General features: G+C 44.5%; 1 protein-coding gene across 1 annotated transcript in view; it reads left to right on the forward strand.

The window, feature by feature from the left end:
- Positions 1-20,299, forward strand: part of LOC146812057 (arf-GAP with SH3 domain, ANK repeat and PH domain-containing protein 1-like) — a 1,117,518-nt gene that overhangs the window by 428,961 nt on the left and 668,258 nt on the right. The window contains exons 5-6 of the mRNA XM_085619062.1: positions 16,827-16,876; positions 16,973-17,102. Of these exons, the coding sequence (XP_085475188.1) occupies positions 16,827-16,876; positions 16,973-17,102 (180 nt within the window). The remainder of the gene's footprint in view (positions 1-16,826; positions 16,877-16,972; positions 17,103-20,299) is intronic.

Genomic DNA, 20,299 nt, shown 5'->3' on the forward strand with positions numbered 1-20,299 from the left:
ATGCCTGAACTAAGTATTTAAAAATACTTCTTTTAGTAAAGATGAGTTTTATATTATGTGTTTGAAAAGGCCACTTTTAGAAAGTGGGTATTTTCTTGTCTAACCATCTATGTGCCTCTCTGCCTGTTGTGAATGTGCTGTATGGGTTTTAGACTGACAGGGGCTCGTTTGTGCATTCACACTAGACAGACACCAGGGGGGTTGAGGTGTGCCCTGCCTTTCCTGGGTGACTCCTAGCTGGCTGCATTTAGAATAGTGGGCGGAGTTGTTGCTTGCACCTGAATGTACTGTGTCTGTCTTCCACAATGCTGTCCCCACCCCCTGGGGTGAGCCTGGCCTGAGCCAGGCAGAACTGGAATATGTATGCCAGTGGAACTTTGTTTGTGCCAACTTCAAAGGGAAATGTGGTATAAATATTGGGGCCCTGACCACAGAACTTTAGATTACTGCTGGACTAAGGAACCTGCCAGGGAGAAGAGCTGGAAGAGCTGTGAAGAGAGGCTACCAATTTGCTGTGTGCTTTGCTGGGTTGGCCTGCAGTTGCTGCTGCTGTCTTGGGCAGGGAAAGGGCTGAACTGTGCTTTCTACATCCTAAGTATCTCTAAGGGCTTAATGTAGAGCTTGCCCCCTGTTGGAAGTCTCAGGGAAATCAAAGACTTCAAATTCTTCTGGTTACCGGCTTCTGGAATAGTATGTTTCAGCTGCCACAGAGGAGAAAAGGTAACCCGACACCGTCAGCGACGCTGCTTCCAGCTGTGTTACCTGAAGGCACAGTAGAGGGCACCACCACACTTTGCACCGCAGGCCTGATCTCCGACGCCACTGGGTGACCGTTACCAAGCCTTTGCCTGCACCGCAACCTGAGGGCACTGCCCGTCGCACTGCTCCGCTTCACACTGCAGCCCCAATGCCTGCCGGCGCTCCTGACTTCAAACTTAAGGAGTTCGACCTGCAACGCGTGTGACTTCAAGGGCCCAACCATTCCTGCACTGACGTCCGGAACAGACTCCTGCCAACGCTTCTCCTCCGGTGCTCACCGCAAGGTTAGACGCCTGCACCTCCAAAGGTACTGTTTTACAGGCCTCCTCAACACCATAGCTGGCCCACGACCAGCCAGGACTATTGGATTTGTTTGTTCATGATGCCGTGATAGCCCTGGATGGAGTTATCGACTTCAGGGAACTGTATATAAACTCTATGTTTGCTTTATTCATATTTTGATCACTGTATGTCGGATTTTTATCATTTTGGTCTTGTTTTACACAGATAATTATTGGATTTTTTTTCTAAAACTGTTGTGGTGTCATTTTGTAGTGTTTCCACTGTATTATTGGGGGTTATGTGCAAATGCTTTACACACTGCCTCTGAGATAAGCCTGACTGCTCATGCCAAACTACCAAGGGGGTGAGTGAGCAGGGGTTATTTTAGACATGTAATCCCCTTGTCCTGACTAGAATGGTGGATTTTGCCTGGCTTCGGTGCATACCCTAGCCAACCAGAAAACCCATTTCTAACAGTTGTCTTTCAGACTCATTCAGAAGACGCATTTTGAGAGAAACACTCAGTTTAAAGAAAGTGCTAATGGTCGTGAGGGCAGAGTAACGTGCAGATCGTCAGGCCACTGATAGGGAAGCTGGAATAGTGCAAGATGAATCAGCGTTTATAATGAAAAGCAGATACAAGTAGATGCTTGCAAGTCAACGTCCATCGAGAAGAAAAAGTTGTTTCCGATGTGGGTTTTCATTTCCCCATGGAGGTAAGTGTCCTGCCATGGGACAAGCATGCAAATGCTGCGGGAAAGATGTCTGCAAAGCGAAAGTGAAACCAAATTTGTCACAGCGAGAAGAGTAAATGGGCGCTAGAAGGTTCCAGAAGCCTTCTCGCCACACCCACAAGCCAGAAAGCAACAACAGTTATGACAAGTAGAAACTAGAAGAGATCTATTGTCGTCTAGTTCATCCTACAGAGATTCTTCAATGTCCTTTATCAAGCGGCAGTGAAGAAAATTGATGTGTGATGATGATATCGACCTAAGAACAACAGGCACATGTTGGTCTGGCTGCTTGCAAGGAAGAACAAAAGACCAAGGCAAACCGCCAAACAGAACAACTGAATTTATTTGGACACTGCCCCAAGATTACAATAAAAGTGAATGGTTGCCCCACAACATTTATCTGTTGAAGCATGATATCATTGAACGCTTCACCGGTTCCACATCATGGGTCTCGCCCATAGTGGTGGTGCCAAAAAAGGACAGTGGAGGTGCAGTATGCATCTGTGTTGGTATGTGCCAAGCAACAAAGCAATCGAGAGAGAAAGACATCCTGGTCCACACATAGTGGACATGATCATGCAATTGAACAATGCCAAACACTTCTCCCGTCTTGACCTGAACAAAGGATATCATCAACTCGAGCTGGAAGAGAACTGTAGGTACATCACAATTTTTTCGACTCATGTTGGTTTGTTCAGATACAAAGGTTGAGTTTTGGAGTGTTGTAAGCTGCAGAAATATTTCAGGATGTTATACGTCAAATAATTCATCCTGTCACACATGCTTTTAATTACAGTGATGACATACTGGTATTTGGGGCAATGCAAAAGGAGCATGACAAGGCTCTTACACAAGTATGCCAGGTACTTGCAGATGCAGATCTCACTCTGAACGTAGCAAAGTGTGAGTTTCACAAGACCAAACTCAAATTCTTTGTGCGCATAGTCTCTGATGGGGGAATTACTCCTGACCCAGATAAAGTGCAAGCACTGACAGCTGCTTGCCTGCTACAAGGTGTTACCATGCTGTGATCCTTCTTAGGTATGGCCAGTTATTGTCCAAGGTACATTTGTGACTTTGCTACTGTGAGACTTGACAAAACTAAATGTTCCTTTCCAGTGGCCATCTGAATGTGATCAAAGCTTGAAAAGAATAAAACATTCGTTTGAGAATGCAACCGAGATGGCCTATTTTTACCCCAAGTTACATGCTGAGATCACAGTACATGCAAGCCCGGTGGGGCTGGGGGCAATCCTTGCTCAACATAGAAGGAGAGTCTGGCTGTGGTGTGGGCCTGAGAACATTTTCATGTGCTACTATGCAGAAAACGTTCACTATCATTACAGACCATCGAGTGCTGCTCAGCATTTTTGGATACACGAAAACCAAGATGCCCTTTCCAATTGAGAAGTGGGTTTTGCGACTGCAAGAGTATGATTATACAATTGTACACAAGCCGGGTAAAGATCAGAACCCTGCTGATTACTTCTCACTAGGTACCACTACATCGGCACAGTTCAACATCCAAAACGGCTGATGAATACATTAACTTCATTGAGAGGTCCCGCACGCCAGCAGCCCTATCCATTGAACAGATTATTGCTGCTACTAATGCCGATAAGAACATGCTTATCCTTAAAGATATCATTTCAACACTGTTGTGGAAGAAGTATGCTCAACCTTTTGCTGACTATGTTGAATATCAAAAAATTTGCTATGTTCAGGATGAACTGTCCATTACGATGGAAGGTGTTGTATTAAGAGGCTCGAGAATCGTCATGCATGAGAGCCTAAGACATCTTTGGAGCATGGGGTACCCCCGCCATATTCAAATGTGAAAATGGTCCACCATTCAATAGCTAAGAATTCAAGGAGTTTCTTGTCTGACTAAATGTCAAGCATCAAAAGAGTACATCTCTGTGGTCCTAAGCTAATGGTGTTGTGGAGCGATTCATGGGTAGCCTCAAAGGTTAATTCAACGAGCACCAATGGAGGGAATTGAGTTAAATCAAGCCCTATGTCAAGCCCTCCGTGTGTATCGTTAAACTCCTCACTCCATGACTGGTGAGAGTCCTGCCACCTTGCTATTTGGAAGTGCCATCAGAACAAAACTGCAACAGTGGACTGTAAACATATACGTGAATGATGATAAGGTTCATGTCATAGACACTTCTCAAATGTGCAAGATGAAAACATATGCTGATCAGTGTTGACGAGCTCAGGAAACTCTTTGATATAGATGACTGGGTCCTGGTCAAGCAGAAACAAAATTGGAAAACTGCTGTTGATCCAATGAGTGCTGTGACGTGCAAAGGACACATGCTGATGGCACATTGTCCTGGAAAGTCCATCACATCCTGGACTCGTCACACTTTAAACATCTACCTCACGTTCATCAGCTCCTGCAATCATGAATGAAGTGACTCCACTTAACAGTCCAGATCAAGCATCGGACCCTGTGCCATCGGTGCACATTGAGAGTGTGTCTCAACCGTCTCATAACACTCAAACTGGCCGACTAGTACGAGCACTTCGACAACTTATTGAGGAAATGTGACTGTTGTTTGAACTTTTTATTTAACAGTGATGGTGATGTAGTGTTGTGAGGCTGTGTGCTAGGACCCTTATGGTTATGGGCGGATTCAACAGCAGAAATATGTAACTTGCTGGGAGGTGTTAAAATCTGATTATTAACAATAATGATGTAAGGAGAGTGCAGTGTGTGATCGCATGCTGAGGAATGGTACCAAGCTCAGTGTGTGGCCTATTCGTTTTGCATGCTCCCGGGCTGGGGAGTACGCTACACTGTCCCTGTGCCTTTCGCCAGCTGTCTCAGATCTTGTGTATTCCATTTTCTGTCTCTGAAACATATGCCCACCCGGTATATTTTCTGTTTTTGCCTCTAATGCACAGATTCTGACAATTTTCTCCACTCTATTGCGCCCATGTGTCTGATGCACATAATTTGTTTTCTGTTGTAACCTTAAGGTCCCTTTAGCTAATGTATTCTAATAGAATTTCAAAGATGTTTCAAAAACATGTGGTTTGCTAAACTGTCTGCCTGGCAAGCAATCTTTACCTTCTCTGAGCCTTTTTTTCAGTGAATTGATGATTTTTGGTTTGGCATGAGCCAAGAAATTTAGATTTTACTAAACTTGTAAATATAGCATACTTGCAAGGGTTTTCAAACAGCCCCCCCCCTTCCATTGGTCTTTTGCTGTTGTCATTCACATGTTTCTTCTGCTCACTACAACATGAGGCACTGGATAGGCTCACGTAAGCCTTTGGCTAACTTCACTGTGAGTGGCAGCGGTCTGCCCTTTCACAAGGAGCACATGCACACACTAAGTAGTTCTGTTTTATGTTTGAGGCTTCAATGGAGGAGTGTGTATGTGTTTCTTTTATTTTTAAGACAAAACATATTTTTGCTTTTCCGTAAAGATATTTTTACATATTGATGAGTACCCAGCACATCCTTCAACAATAACGTTTTACAAAAGCAATGCAAATGAGCATCAGCGATGCAAAAAAGGCTGGTAGCCAACACTAGACTTATTAGCTTTGTCAAAGCTGGCTAGGAGCTGTGTTGTGTTTTGATAGCACAGCTGTCAAACAGAGCTATTACTAGCAATATAGTTAGAGTTGGGTTTGGGTCTGCCCCTTTCAGACATTGGCTTACTTCGGCCAGCTACTATCAGTTGTTGGCTGGAGACTGTCAATTAAGTCTGGGATCAGCCCAATGGAGTGTTTATCTGTTACCTAGTGCTATTGACTGTTTGGGTGTATTCTTCCACCTCCACTCGTCTGCTTGAATTTAACAGTCTGAGGGAGTATTTTACAACTCGGGACTTCTCTGTCTGCTCCTGCTGGCCCACTCCCAAGTGTCTCAATCTAGTGTACTTCAACTGTAAGCAATAGCACATTAAACTCAAACTTATTGACTTTGTTGATTGTTATGTCTTAATAAATCAGGTAATGCACACTTTTGTTAGCTACATACACACATTTAGTGTATGTGCATGGTACTCAGTGCAGCTCTGCACTACTATGGTACTCTCAAAGCATCTGATAATAGTGCATGTTTATTTCTTAAGACGGAGAGTGAAAATATTGCCACTGCCTCCACAATTATCAAGCATACTGAGATTTGGTGAGGAGTCAACTAGCATACTGTTGTCAGGGTTGGGGTAAATGGAGTGTGCAGTTACAAGCCAGGAAAGGGTCACTGCATGCATGAAAATAAATGTCCTGAAAACTTAATGCCTTGGTGGAAACCAGAAGATAGGCTAGGCACCAAAGTAAAAGTGGCCCCATTAGCAAATCTGATAGCTAAAACTGTGATCCGCATTTGGAAATGGCTGCAGTTTTATAGTTGGAAAGACACGTTTCATAGGTGTTTTGCAAGGGATGGGAGACTGCATGCATTTGTGCTTGCTGCAGACAATGTTTGTGGTACTATCGGCGAAATCTCTGTTTTTTGCAAACCTGTAGAGGTTAGTGATAAGACTGAGATCGCACCACTCACTTGGTTAGCTCATTTTATTGTTCATTTCTCCACATCATTCATGACCTAGAAATTAGGAAAATGGAAACAGATAAAGGGTTATCCAGTAAGAAAATGGTAGAAAGTTAAGATGAAGGAAGTTCAGGATGCATATAGAAAACAATACTTAACACCTGAACAGAAAGAATCGCCTATGGGTCTAGATGAGTCTATCACTAAATCAATTAGCCAGATGTTGGATCATGTTGCTTCCTGAACAATCAAAGGTTCTAATTTAACTATATCTACAGATAAATGGATCACCCTTGATCTTCAACGGAAGAGACTAGAACTGAGACAAAAGGAACGCAGATGGAGGACCGAATATGAACATTCCTTGAAGGAGGAGTTTGAGGCCGCTTTATAGAGTGTAAAGACCATCTTTAAAAAAAACATCTAAAAGATTGACTAACAAAAACTATAAACATTGTCTAAAAATTCTAAAAACGATGTAAAATTGTTCATGACTACTAACTCAACTCCCTTGTTTTAGCTACAGAGCAACCAGCCTCTCAAGACATCTGTAACAACTAAACCAGAATGTTTAACTGCTAGTATTTATTATTGACTCTCACAATCAGTCTAGGAGGTTGTGTGGCCCATCTCAGGCTGCTATTAGAGATAGTGCCAAGCTCATAATGGACGCCTGGACGCCTCAGGGCAACTGCAGCGCTTTATAAATCACATTTTCATTTCATTTCATTTCATAATAATGGAAGATGTGTTCTCATCTGGAGAGGTCTTGGTTAATCAGCTTCCTATACTAAGCCTAGGCTCTATGAAAGACCTGTTCATGTCTCTTAAATCAAGATCTCGGGATAACCCTTGTCAAATAAGTATTTTTAAGGAATTGTTTCCTGTAATGCAAGAACACCTTTAAGAGATAATGATTCATTAATATCTGGAATGACAACAAAACAATTCAAACATGGAATGGTAAGGGCCATCATAATGAAAAACAGGCCTTAATACAAAGGAATTTTAAAAATGTCAGGCCTATCACATTATTCCGCCTGATGTCAAAGGGGTTTGAAAAGTTCCTGCCAATTTGGCATAAACTCTGCTTGTGGAAAAAGGTTTTTTAATTAATTGCCAAGCAGGTTTTAGGTCCAATCATGAGACTGAGTTGATGCTAGTCAAATTCTTGGATCAACTATGATCATGTGAGAATGAAGGTGTCTGCGAAGGGATTCGTCTATTGGATCTCTACACAGCCTTTGACACAGGTAACCATGACCTACTAGTCAGTAGATTACATTTGATCAGATTCAGAGGGTAGGCCCTTTTATGATTCTCCTTCTTGGCAGATAGATCAGTCAAGGGTTCTGTCCACTTTTCGCTCCAAAAAAAAGTCACTCTCTTTTGGGGTTCCTCGGAGCTCTTCCCTGTTGCAGATTCTATTTAATGTATATGTACAACCCTTTGTAGCCTTATAAGATCTTATGACTTTGAGTGCTATTAATATGCTGAAAACCCTAACTTCAGCTAGAAGTTGATCAAAAGTCTAGCAATTCTATTGGTGGGCTGAAAGAATGTCTCCTTGAACGACTTGGACTTTTCAAAAAGTAAATGGAGAGAAGACAAATGCTGATTGTAACTAGGAATGAAATTTCTGGCCTGTCCAATTAGGAGACTCCCCGCTAACCGTTACATGGGTAAAGAACTTTGGGAGATATTTAAACAAAATAGACCTTTATTCCCTAAATACAAAAGGTTTGGAAAATGGGCGTGAGTATTCTCAATTTTATTTTTAAGTTACGTCTCTGCCTCCCAGAAGAGCATTGTCACGTTGTTGCTACATGCGTCTTATCCCATGTTGATTACTGCAATATCAATTGTATGGGCCTACTTAGCAGTGCTTTTCTGATACTTCAGAGACTGCAAAACTTGTCTGTCAGAATTGCGACAATATTGAAAAATAGGATCACATCTCAGTTTTGTCCCTTCATGTTCCGCTTTAGTTTAAACCAGCAAGGAGAGCAACGAATGCAAGGTATGTTTCAAGGATACATTCCTTTTTTTTTTAAAATAGATTTTTATTATTTTTCCAAAAACATCACATTAGCCCCCCCCCCCCCCCTCCCCCTCACCCGGGGAACAGGAACAGGTACATCAAAAAAAAAAAAAATCTTTTCTACCAGCAGAGAGCAGGTCATGAAAAGCAAACAAAATTTTGCGGTGTACCACAAATCAAGGATACATTCCTGTGGAGTCCTTGGAGAAACTTGCTCCGTTAAATCTGATACAACAGATGCACTTTCGTGCAAGAAGAACATTAGCATCTTTAGATGGGATGTGAGCCTTTGGAGCAAAGCGAACTTGCAGGCTTCCAGAGTATAGTGCTACCATACAGAATACGTATGAGAGCTGCAATATTTGGGTTCACAAATCTTCTAAGGAGTATCCTTACTTCAATTAACCCATCATTGCTGAAGCTAACTGAACTTTGTTACTGGAAATAGGCCTATTCTGTCTAAAAACTGACCCAGCTTTGGCCCTTGAAAATTACCTTCTGACTTCCCACACACAGAAGTTTACAGAGCTACATCTAGAGTTCAAATTTAGTGACTCCATCTGCCCCTTTAAACTCTGCAAAACCCTGTAATTTATGATGCAGACTTAATTGAGTCAAGTCATCCACTTCTTGCCCTTTTCCCCATTTATAAATTACTTTTATTTAATTGGGGGAAACTATGTCCATATAATAGTCATATACAGGATCTAAACTTGGCTAGGTAGGGGCCACCAACAGGAGGCCTTCTAAATACCGAGCCCATGACCACTTACCCTGGGTGACAGACTGACTTGTGTATTACCCATAAACCTTTTTGACTTAAGAACTGCCTTGCCGAAAGGTTGACTTCACCTCCCCCAGATGAATTGGCTTTTGCGCCGGGACACTTCCGAGTATCCGCGCGCGGTACAAATGGTGGATAACATAACAAACGTTTCAAAATGCACTTATTTTCCAAATAAATAAAATAATCATAACATAACTGCAGTATTCGTTCTGCCTTATCGGTGAGCATGAACACACCTCTGCATGAGACTTTTGTAAAATTGCAGGCCCTGTGTAGTAGCATTGAAGCAAAAATGATGACCAACATGTTGGTTAGGACTACCTATTTCCTACAAGTGCGCCCTTGATACATGTACCCGAGCATTTGTCACACCATTAGGTTTTCGCTTTATGTTCTCCAATATGGAAGGAATGTTCAAGACCATAGATTAGAGCTTGGAAATTTTGATTGTAATGAGTTTATACCAATGTTTACACTCCTGCCTCGTTTCTTTTCAATGAACATTGCAATATGAAATACAACCATGCAATTCTATTATCTGGTTTATGTTCACTTTGTAACTGCCATCAGAAATTATTTTTTTATTGTGATGCTACCAGAAATAACATGTAGGCAAACTGCGGCTTGGAATGATTAATTGCGAATTATCATTCTATTAAGAAAAGGAAGACTGTGATGGTCAAGAATATGAAGCCACGGGAGACATTTATGTATGGGAACGCATCTGTGGCAAATCTGTGAATTTTTTTTTTTTTTAAAGTGTCTGGAAGTGACAATTAAGCAACACGTTTGATGTGTCAGACAACAAACGAATCAAATATACACAGGAAATCCCCACACAGATACTGAAGATTGAACCTGGACTGTTAGTGAATAAAGAAGTAATATTGGCCTTTTTGCCAGAGAATGTATATATAAGAAAAAAAGAATACATGATCGGAACATCAAGACTTTTCTGGCACAAGAGACTAACACCTGAATCTCCCTGGGAAAAAATATTTGTTATTTGTGAAGGAGTATGGTGTCCTATCTGGAGCCTTTTTAAATAATTATTGTCTTTGTCCTACAGGAAAATAATAGCTAGTCTTTCTTTCATTGTCGTGTTTTTTTAAAAAAAATCTCTTTTGATTACCTGTGACGCAGTCTGCAAAATGGTGTCTGTGTAAATACTGAGCTGTAAAGGTTATTGGGCCAGCTAATGCCTGTGAGTTTATTGAGAGAATAATTGCCATTTAAATATTTTACCACATCTCTAGTGATAAATCTGCATATTTTTCAAATACGCTGTTGCTTCTACCTATCAAATTAGCCTGGCATGTGACATTCGTTTGTCCCTGACAAAACACGTACCTATCAAGTGGAAGAGGTATGCCAGTCCAGGGGCGGCTGGTGACATTTGAAATTGGTGAGGCGTAAAAGTTGAGGTTAAGTCTTATGTCGATAGTGAGCCGACAATCCTAGGAGGGACTCGAGAAGAGAGGGACTTGCAAAGTGTGTGCAAATGGAGCATTTTACAGCAAATTTGAGAGGGCAAGCATGTTTATAATGCAATTCTGAAGGTGTAGACTTGAAATATGCAAATACATTACAAAATACCCCATATCTTACAGCATTAAACGAGCCTCCTCTGCTCTACGTGCCTCTTCTACCCTTCGTGCCTCCTCTACCTTACGTGTCTCCTCTGCCCTCCGCGCCTCCTCTGCCCTCCGTGCCTCCTCGGCCTTACGTGCCTCTGCTACCCTCCATGCTTCCTCGGCCCTCCGCGCCTCCTCTGCTTTCCGTGCCTCTTCTGCCCTCCGTGCCTCTTCTGCCTTAGGTACCTCCTCAGCTTTACGTACCTCCTCAGCCCTCTGATCCTCTGATCCAGCCAAACTGGATGCCATACGTGGGTGTTTAAGTCCCATCAGGGACCACTTACACTCCCTAACAGACACCCACAGTCCGCCCCATGCACTCAAATAATCCATGGATGGCTTTGCTGGAGTCATGACTCAGAGACAACAACAACTGTCTAGTCAGAGTGGCTACAGCGATGTCACCCGTGAGTTGGGAAACATAAGGAGGGTCATGAAGAACATGGAGCGGATGCAGGCCCAAAGAATGGCTACCACGGCTGCACATGAGCCAGCTGTAGATGGGATCTTCCATGGCCTGCAGATCCTCCTCATGGGAGTGATGCCACAAGAGATTGCGCAGATGAATGCTGCTGCTACTTCTACATCCACATCTCCGGCCGCTGATGTGTCAGTGTCACACAGTGCTGCAGACCAACCACCCACATGTAAATGTAAATGTGAAGCACATGAAATGTCCGAGGACGAAGACGAGGATGAATCTGCCTTAGTGGTAAGAAGGAAGCTGTAGCATTCATCTCGCCATATGGCTTGTTACTGCTTGGTTCTGCCCTCTGCATCATGCCCTGGAATTACACCTTCCACTGTCCCCCGATACACTCTGCTACAATAACCTTGGACCTCGACACAGACTGCTATATTTTGTTTGCTTGCTTAACAATGACACAGCAATCAGACTGCGGAATGGACACTTCCCTAAAGGACTCTGCATGGCCCTCCACTGGGCAACATTGTAAAGTGTTGTTTGCCTGGTCCAGTACTAAGACAGCTTCAACACTCAAGGGAACGTGAATAATACATTCTAATACACACAGATGTGTCATGTCTATGAATAATCAAGTATGAAAGCATGGACGAATGTAGGGGCAGTTATTCCCCCTTACGTCCATGTTGCTCATGTTGTGGGACTTGATTCACAGGGTGCATCCCTGCATCATGGTGGTACATATTTGACCCCAAAAGAAGCCCTGTTGTCAATTGTAGGTCACAAATGACAACCTCTATGCAATGTTATTGGACACATGTGATACGCTGATGAGTGGGATTCCGTACTATCTTTGACACACAGTAATGGCATTTTGAATACGTGACACCCTAAACAGCCTCTCTATACAGAGTTGACACACCAACCATCTATTTCCCATTTTAGAGATTGTTAGCACTACATGTTGCACTTACACTTGTCAGAGTGATGTGCTTGTACAGAGGAGTGACATGCACTCAGGGAATGTGTGTTGTAATGAATTTATTTGCACATGCTGTGCCTGTGGGCCTTTTGTACTGTCCCATGATTGCTAAGGACTGTCACAATGTGACGTCCTCATGTGAAGGAATTGTCAATGAAGTTGTTCCTACGGGCTATTCCTGCTGCAGCTGCAGTGGGGTGTGGTCCACCTGACTCATCTTCCTCATCATCGTCCGGTGCATCTGGCACTTGTATCCATGGGGCATTGGTGTGTACACATATGTTGTGCAACACACAACATGCAACGATCATCTTGCACACAATGTCTGGGCTATACAGGAGCCTTCCACCTATGATCTCCAGGCACCTGAAACGTGACTTCAACACACCAAATGTGCGTTGCACAATGCCCCTGGTGCGTTTGTGGGCCCAATTGTACTGCCTCTGGGCCTGTGTGTTCGGGGCTCGGAGGGGTGTCATCATCCAAGGGCAGAGTGCATATCCTTGATCACCTGTGACAGTGCAGAGAGACATGAGTCAATAGTTGGTTCTGCATGAAGTGTTGGCTGGCTCACTAGTTTATTGGTGTGTGATATGTGTGACTTAGTGATTCCTGTTTGACATGTACTGCTTGTAGCAAATGAGCGTCATCAATGTGTATTACGTAGCCTCACTGCTGCTCCTCCCTCCCCCGAGCCTATTTACTTGTGTGCGCCGCACGGTTGCATCACTTGCACTCCTACGGCACACCATTGTCATGCCTGTCTGCGCATGTCCACAAGCCTTACAACAACACTGTGATGTTGTGCATTGAAGGTGGGCGGCCACGTGTGTGTAGGCCTATGGTAAGGATAGGGCGGACACAGATGTAGAGTTCATGGCTAGCTGAACTCGCGATGCAGTTGAGGCTAGACCTTTGGCTAATGCGGCGGTAATAGCGATACACACACAACAGTTGGCATGTATGGTCCCGGACTCCGAGCGGGCTTGCTCTCCTTCATTTATCCCTTCGGCCGAGCCCTCACTCCGGGGGCATGCTGCATTGCAACATTGTCCCTTGCGGGACGTGTGGCGCTAACACTACAACAGAGACACACGCATTAGTTTCTTCCTTGGCAGGACCAAAACTTAACTACGCCCAGAGCCCCGGGATGATTATCCACACCCCTACGCTGGACTGCCGTACGCCAGCCCCCTCTGCTTACGCTTACAGGGGGGTACGACACAGCTACATGTCCCAGGTCTTCCCCACTGCCTGAGGTGACATGGTTGCATCCACTGTACACAGCACAATGTAATGTGGCAGGGCCCGGGGCCCTCATGCATACATAATGACCACACAGACACACTTAGATAGTTTGTGGAACTGGCTACGGACACGTGCGCCCGGCCCCTTTTATTGCCAGGGTCACATGTCCAATGACGCCTGTGCTGGATGGGTGTGGGGTGAGTGTAAGCCAGCCCTCAGGGAGTGGTTGGTGCTGGCAACAACTACAACAGTGATCAGACAATCGGAAGTTCACAGTTCAAACAGCAAGGGTCCATGACTTGAGCTGCACTGAGTTAGATGCACTGCGGCCGGCACAGGCACACCGCCACGGGATGGTGACTTGCGGTGCACTGAGGTAGGGCCACGAGAGCTGAGCGGGTCCTCGTCGATGTCGAAGGTGAATGTCACAGAGGGTTTTGTGGGACAGTGGAAGGTGTTCTTCCAGGGCATGATGCAGAGGGCAGAACCAAGCTAAAACAGGCAATATGGAGGAGATGAATGCTACAGACTCATGTTTAATACCAAGTCAGCACCAGCCACCTGATGATGAAAACAACCCCAGGCCATAGACTCAGATGCCACCAAAGTTCAACCAGAGAGTGTCCATGAATTTCAGTGCACAGAGTTAGTGGCACCAGAGCTGAAAGGGGATGCAGTCTGCAATGAGGCGTGTACAATAGTATAAACTCTGCCATTTAAAAATCCAGACTTAGTTCTAAATGTGTGACCTACTTGACCACAGTGTAGGCGGGAGGCAGCGGTCAGCAGGGGCCCACAGACAAGTGTTGTTGGAATGCTATGCACAGAGTTGGTGGCACCAGATCGAAGGGAGTACAGTGATATAAATGCTGCCATTAACATATGGACTCTGCCATCGTGAAATCAAGGCTCAGTTCCATATGTGGGACCTACTGGACCGCAGTGTAGGCCGAAGGCAGCGGTCGAGTACATCAATGAGAAAGGAGTGCTGGGGGCCAGTGTTGCGGAGGCCAGCGGTGGTCTGAGGAGGCTCCCAAGGTTGCGGGCATCGGGCTTGGAGCTTGCACCGGCACATGGTTGACCCTTTTTGACACACGACGGTGTCTGCAGGTGAGCAGTGAGGCCTGGGTGCGCAGTGGCGGGCAAGACGGGTCTAGGGACCAGCGGCGCAGCAGGCGCACAGGATCGCAGGCACCACCGCTCACGGCATCGGCCTCGTGGCGAGGTGAGAGGCGCCGCCCTGGCAGACACGTTGGCCATTCCGGAAGAGAACCACGCCCAGGGCAACGGGCTTTTTATTCAAACCTCTACGCTGGCCTGGCGTACGCCGGCCAGCCCACTCCATTCACGCTTACAGGGGGGGACGTAACAGGCTACATTTCTGCGATCTTCACCACTGGCTGAGGTAACATAGTTGCGTCCACTGTCCAGTACACTCCAAACACCAGCAGTGTATGTCGACATGGAAATGTCTGTGGTCTGCATACTCAAGTCTGTCCAGCACATCCACGCCACAATTGGCATTGTGTACATTCACATTCATGGGTCACTTGCCTCCTTCGCACATGCCTGATTCCCACCTCTCCCCACATTCTGCTTTTGTCGCTGAGGTGCCATGCCGTTGATGGCTTGTGTACATGGCTAGCCCAGGTTGCCACAGTAAGTTGTGTTGTCATGTCTGGTATGTGGGCATGTTGGTTGTCATGTTGCATGGGATTTTGTAACATGTGCATTCCCAGAGTTGTATGTTGGTGGAGTTGAGGTGTGTGGTGTGTTCAGTTGTTACTTACCGATGAGCAGTGCCTTTACATAGGTGCCAGCCTCAAAGCGCTGGTTGATGATGGACTATAGGAAGATGAAGGAATCATGCACACTGCCTGGGTAGTTGGCGACGACATTGGTGAAGAGTCCCCGGTGGTCCACTATTGCCTACACATTGATGGAATGCATGTGCTTCCTGTTGCGGTAATTGTGTGCAGTGGCGGCAGGGGGCACGAGGAGTACATGTGTGCAGTCGATTGCCCCCAACACGTGTGGGAAGCCAGCTATGGCGTTGAAGCCTTGCTTGGTCTCCAGCTGTTCCTGCGCTGTGTGTGGGAAGTAAAGGTGCTGGGGTACTAAGCTGATGATGGCATCCAAGACAGGTGTGAGGAACTTGGATAGGGCTGGCTGTGAGACTCTTCCGACTCTGGCAGTTGTTGTTTGGAAGGTCCCAGAGGCCAACAGGTGCAGCACAGCCAGCAGCTTTGTCTACGGAGGGATGTTGGTTGTCCGCTGTGTTGGTACCGTCAGCCTGTGGGCAATCGGGGTCAGGATGGGGAGGATGGTTGTCCTTTTGAGCCTGTAGTGGGCAATGACATCCTCTGATGTTAAGTCTGTGAGGCTGGTGCGTTTTCTGAAGGTCTGCTGTCTTTGTCTGCGCTGCCTCTGTGGTAGTCTGGGGGGGCGGGTCCTGGGGGGGTGGCGGGCCTGGAGGTGGTGGCGGTGTGTGTTGTGGCCCTCTTGGGGCTCCGTGCTGCATGATCAGTAGCTCCATGGCATCTGTTGTTCTTCAGGTGTGGCTCTGGGCTGGGCTCCCTTTTATGGTGCAGGTTGTCGTCCCAATTGTAATTTCTCCCTACAGCTAGCTAGTCTCATTGTACATTGTAAGAGTACCCTTCTTTACCAAATCGTCGTCCGACTTAATACCAGGTAATCCCTGCTGCTAACGCACCTTATCGCATGTATTTGGATCTTATCGCCGGTCTGGCTGGTCGTTAAGAATGTTGCGAAGTGGCGTTGTCACTGCTTTTTGCACGGGAACGCCTACTCTGCATATTATTAGCGTTAGTTGCTGGTGTCATCCGTGGCGATGATTTTTGCGGCTGCTATTGCAGGAAAACTGGTGATATCGGCTGTTAGCACCAGCTTGTGAATAGGGCAATACATTTATCACCACTTTGGCTGCGATAAAGTGCCGCTAACTCTGCGATAAGTCCGTGAGAATATGTCCCTATGTGTTGAGGATATGGCTTCCTACAAGAAGCAAATGTGCTTTTGGATAGTGACTACTTAAGAGTGTCTTAAAATATGCGTGTTTAACTAGTGAGAGTGAGTTTAACTGGAATGCACAATCAGTTTCTGGGTACATTTAAGGTAATATTTCTGCCTTTAAATTGGACTGTTGTGGGTTGTGCTCTCGTCTGTGGACTTTACTGTGACCTATACTGTGGTCTTTAACAATTATCCTAATGACATTGCTCATGATTTTTTTTTATTTCATTATTTAAACGTATTGATGCAGAGCAGACTTGAAACCTTGGTTATCCATGTTGTGAATTAACAGCCCTCTGCCTTTTCCGAACTTTTAGAAATCCAGGGAAATAATTGAGTAACAATTTAATATTCCAATACGACTTTCATGTTTTTGTTTCTTGTAGGATTTAAGAAAACCCTTTGAAAAATCCTGGAAAGACTATGAAAGTAAATTGTAAGCTCTTTTTATTTGTGTAAATTCAAAATGAAAATAACTGTTCAAAACTTTTAAAGATTTTTTCTAAATCTGAAAATGTACTGTATATTTTAGTGCAAAAATAGAGAAGGAAAAGCGGGAACTTGCCAAACAGTATGGAATGGTGCGGACTGAAGTGATAGGGGGCGAAATTGCTGAGGAAATGCAGAAGGAGCGTCGAATGTTTCAGCTACAGATGTGCGAAGTAAGGGAGGCCTCTAGGGTTTCATAAACAGTTGCTCCATAATCGTTTCATACAATTGCATATTAATGACTACACGTCTTCTGTGTGCCACATATAATTATGCATGTCTATCTCTTGCACAATTTATGTAATGAATGATTATGTCACAATACCTTTTCCAATCAGAACTTGTCTGAATATATTCACAAACTTGATTAGTGATTGGCTGGTCTCATCACACTAAAAAGACCTCCAAGCCGAGTTGCCCCACCAAAGGTGGGGGACAAATGTTCATTCATCACAAACATGCCACCGAGCCCCAGCCACTAAGATCCAATTCTTAGAGCACACCACCATCTAATGTCGCCTTATAGCCCAGTGTTTTACTTTGGCTATCATGTACTCTGTTGTCAACATTACAATACATCCTATAGTAACATTTTCTTGCCTCTTTTGTGACCTGTGCCATCTCTCTCTCTCTAGTAGAAATCCTTTCTGACCCCACAACTTCTTTCCTTGTACCAAATCTTGAGAACTGTGCATTTTGCCATGAAATCACATTTATGACTCATCTTCTGTCACAGGTGTTTGACCTGGGTTGTCAAATATACAAGAAAGTCATGATTATAAAATCCTGTAAATGAACACAGCTCTTTTCTACTCACTGTACCTTTAGCATCACTAACCCACGTACCCTGTAAAAACAGCTCACACATTACCCATAAAGATCTTAATCTTAACTTTTTATAACATTAACTTGCCCCTGCAAAACCATGGAGAAGCACATTTTTTTTAAAAACGGAAATGAGAAGTAAAAATAAGTGTCTCAACACAGGAGGGGAAATGACGGTGCCTAAAGGGGGCGAATAAGAATCTATCTGCTCGAAAACCTTTAAAAAAGTCCTGAACAAAAGTATTCAATCAGTTATTAGGCTTCTCTCTATTGCCTCGACGCCCCCCCATTTTCCGTGAGCCGTGTAACAGCTAAATGTTGTTTTTTTATATTTATTTATTAATAAATAGAACATGTACGCCCAAAAAAAAAAATGTTTTTTGTTCAGTGACAAATTCAGACAATGCTCTTCCACAAGAAAATCTTGGCGCCTACAAAGAAACAGGTGTTAAAATGGGACCAGGAATCAGGCAATGCACAAACCATGATTAAGGTAGCCTAAATCGACTTGCCAATTTCCTTTAAAACTGTAAGTGATCCACCTCTCTACAGAGCTCACAGGGGAGACTTCCTGATTTGAGCTCATCACATGTGGAAGGATCGTTCTCCTAAACTGCTGTAGTAAAAATATATCACTACACTTAGATTAAGGTTTTCAGACCTCAAAACTCACTTGGTGGAGAAGTGTGGCTCAATGGTTAGAGCGGCAGACCCTGATGCAGAGGTCTGGCCCAGACCAGGGTTCAATTCCCCCCTCGGCGGGTCTTGGGCTCAATTTCCCCGGACCCGATAATTCTCGCCTCGGTGCCTATTCTAATCATGGGTCTCACTCTGCAACTCTGGGCAATAGCTTGCTTAATCTCCACAACGGCCCCAAAAGCGCTAGGATGCCTGGCTTTCACCTTGGGGGTGCCCAGGAGTGGGCACTTCACAGGGAAAGGCCAGGAAGGGTTCCACAGCGGTATGTGCACAGCGCCTGAGAGACCCTTTCGGGGGTGTGCGGAGCGCTATATAAATGCACTACATTTACATTTACTTAGGAACATACTTTGTTACGTAAAAATCTAGGCCATAGTTCTTTAAGTCATAATGAGTGATACACAAATATTTTCAAATAGGTATTTTCTTGATCAGAAACCAGCAATGCTTCCTCAGGCATGCCGGGGCATAGTCCTGTCACCCAATCCATTTTGTACTTTGCCATCTGTTTATCACTTCTAATGAACGCTATGGGGCTTATTTGGGGTTTGGGAGGCTTATTTTCTGTTCTACCAGGTCAGCAGAGGGATGTACTCCACTGCCCTTGAGGAGTAGAGCCGGCCATATTTAGAGATATCTGCCTGGCAGGCAAACGGGTATCTCTGTGGCTTCAGCAGAGTCACCGCCACTGCAGCTTAGCTTAAGACACTGAAGCTCTGTGGGTACCGTGCTCAATGCGCCCGTACAGCAAAGTTTTTTGTTTTTTCAAAACCATTATAATAAAACAAAAAACAAATGCCGCTGACATCCATGGAGTTTTCTCTCAGCATGTGGGGATAATTTATTTGTTTTCCTGTTTAGGGCTGCTTTAAGGCTTTCCCTTGGTTGCCCCGAACCGGATGGGACAGATGCCCTAAATAGGTCTGATGTCCTTTAGGCTCCACTGTTGGCACATGGCAGTTTCCCACCTCTAAATATAGCCGGGGAACCGCTAGTTTGGCAGACATTAAACTGCTACATCTATGGTGAAATACCACGTCCACTAAACCCAAAATAAGGTCCTATTTTTCCAAAATCAAGTTCGAAGGAACTGACCACTGAGATTCAATTGAGGAAAGATAAGTCCAACAGCATTATCTTTAACTGTTTTAGCTGGACCCAAGTGAACATTAAAGGAAAATGGAAAGAAGCCGAGAATACGGGAACGAAGCAAGTTCCCATGAACTCTGGCCAAAGTTGATAATTCTATAGGGGAGCCAGTCCTGGAACACCGTGTTTAGAAGATTAGTAGCCATCCATCATCTCATTGCGGAGGCTGAAGACTAGGGGAGTGAAATCCCCACACATTAAAGGTGGGCTCAGTTTTGATGTAAAAGAGTGGCAAGCTTCTCTGTCAAATATTAAAATCTCCCCTTCAAACACTTTATTCATTGAGCAGTTAAAGAGGGTCCTAAGCCATGCATTATTGGTGGATTTGAAGGAAGCGGCAGATCCTATTGAGTATTTGTGTCAGTAAGACCGTCGTTAAATGGCCAATCAAGAAGGAGTCAATAGTCTGTAGTATCAAACACGTTGTACTCATCTAATATGATTAAAACACTTGCACCTGTTTATCCGTAAGTTATTCTTACAGAAAGTTCTTCCGAACCAAAATATCTACTGTGAAGGAAGAAAGGGCCTGATGGCATTTACAAATACCTGAATAAACACTTGCCTAACTAGCTGCCTTTCACTTCAGAAATGTCCTTCCTCCAGTCTTTCATGACCAACTGATTGAGATTGTGAATTAAATTAATCCAGGCCGCTGTTCTCTCCAATCAACATGGCCACAGGATTCATACCTGCA

The sequence above is a fragment of the Triturus cristatus genome, chromosome 7, assembly GCF_964204655.1.
Source record: "Triturus cristatus chromosome 7, aTriCri1.1, whole genome shotgun sequence".
Lineage (NCBI taxonomy): Eukaryota > Metazoa > Chordata > Amphibia > Caudata > Salamandridae > Triturus > Triturus cristatus.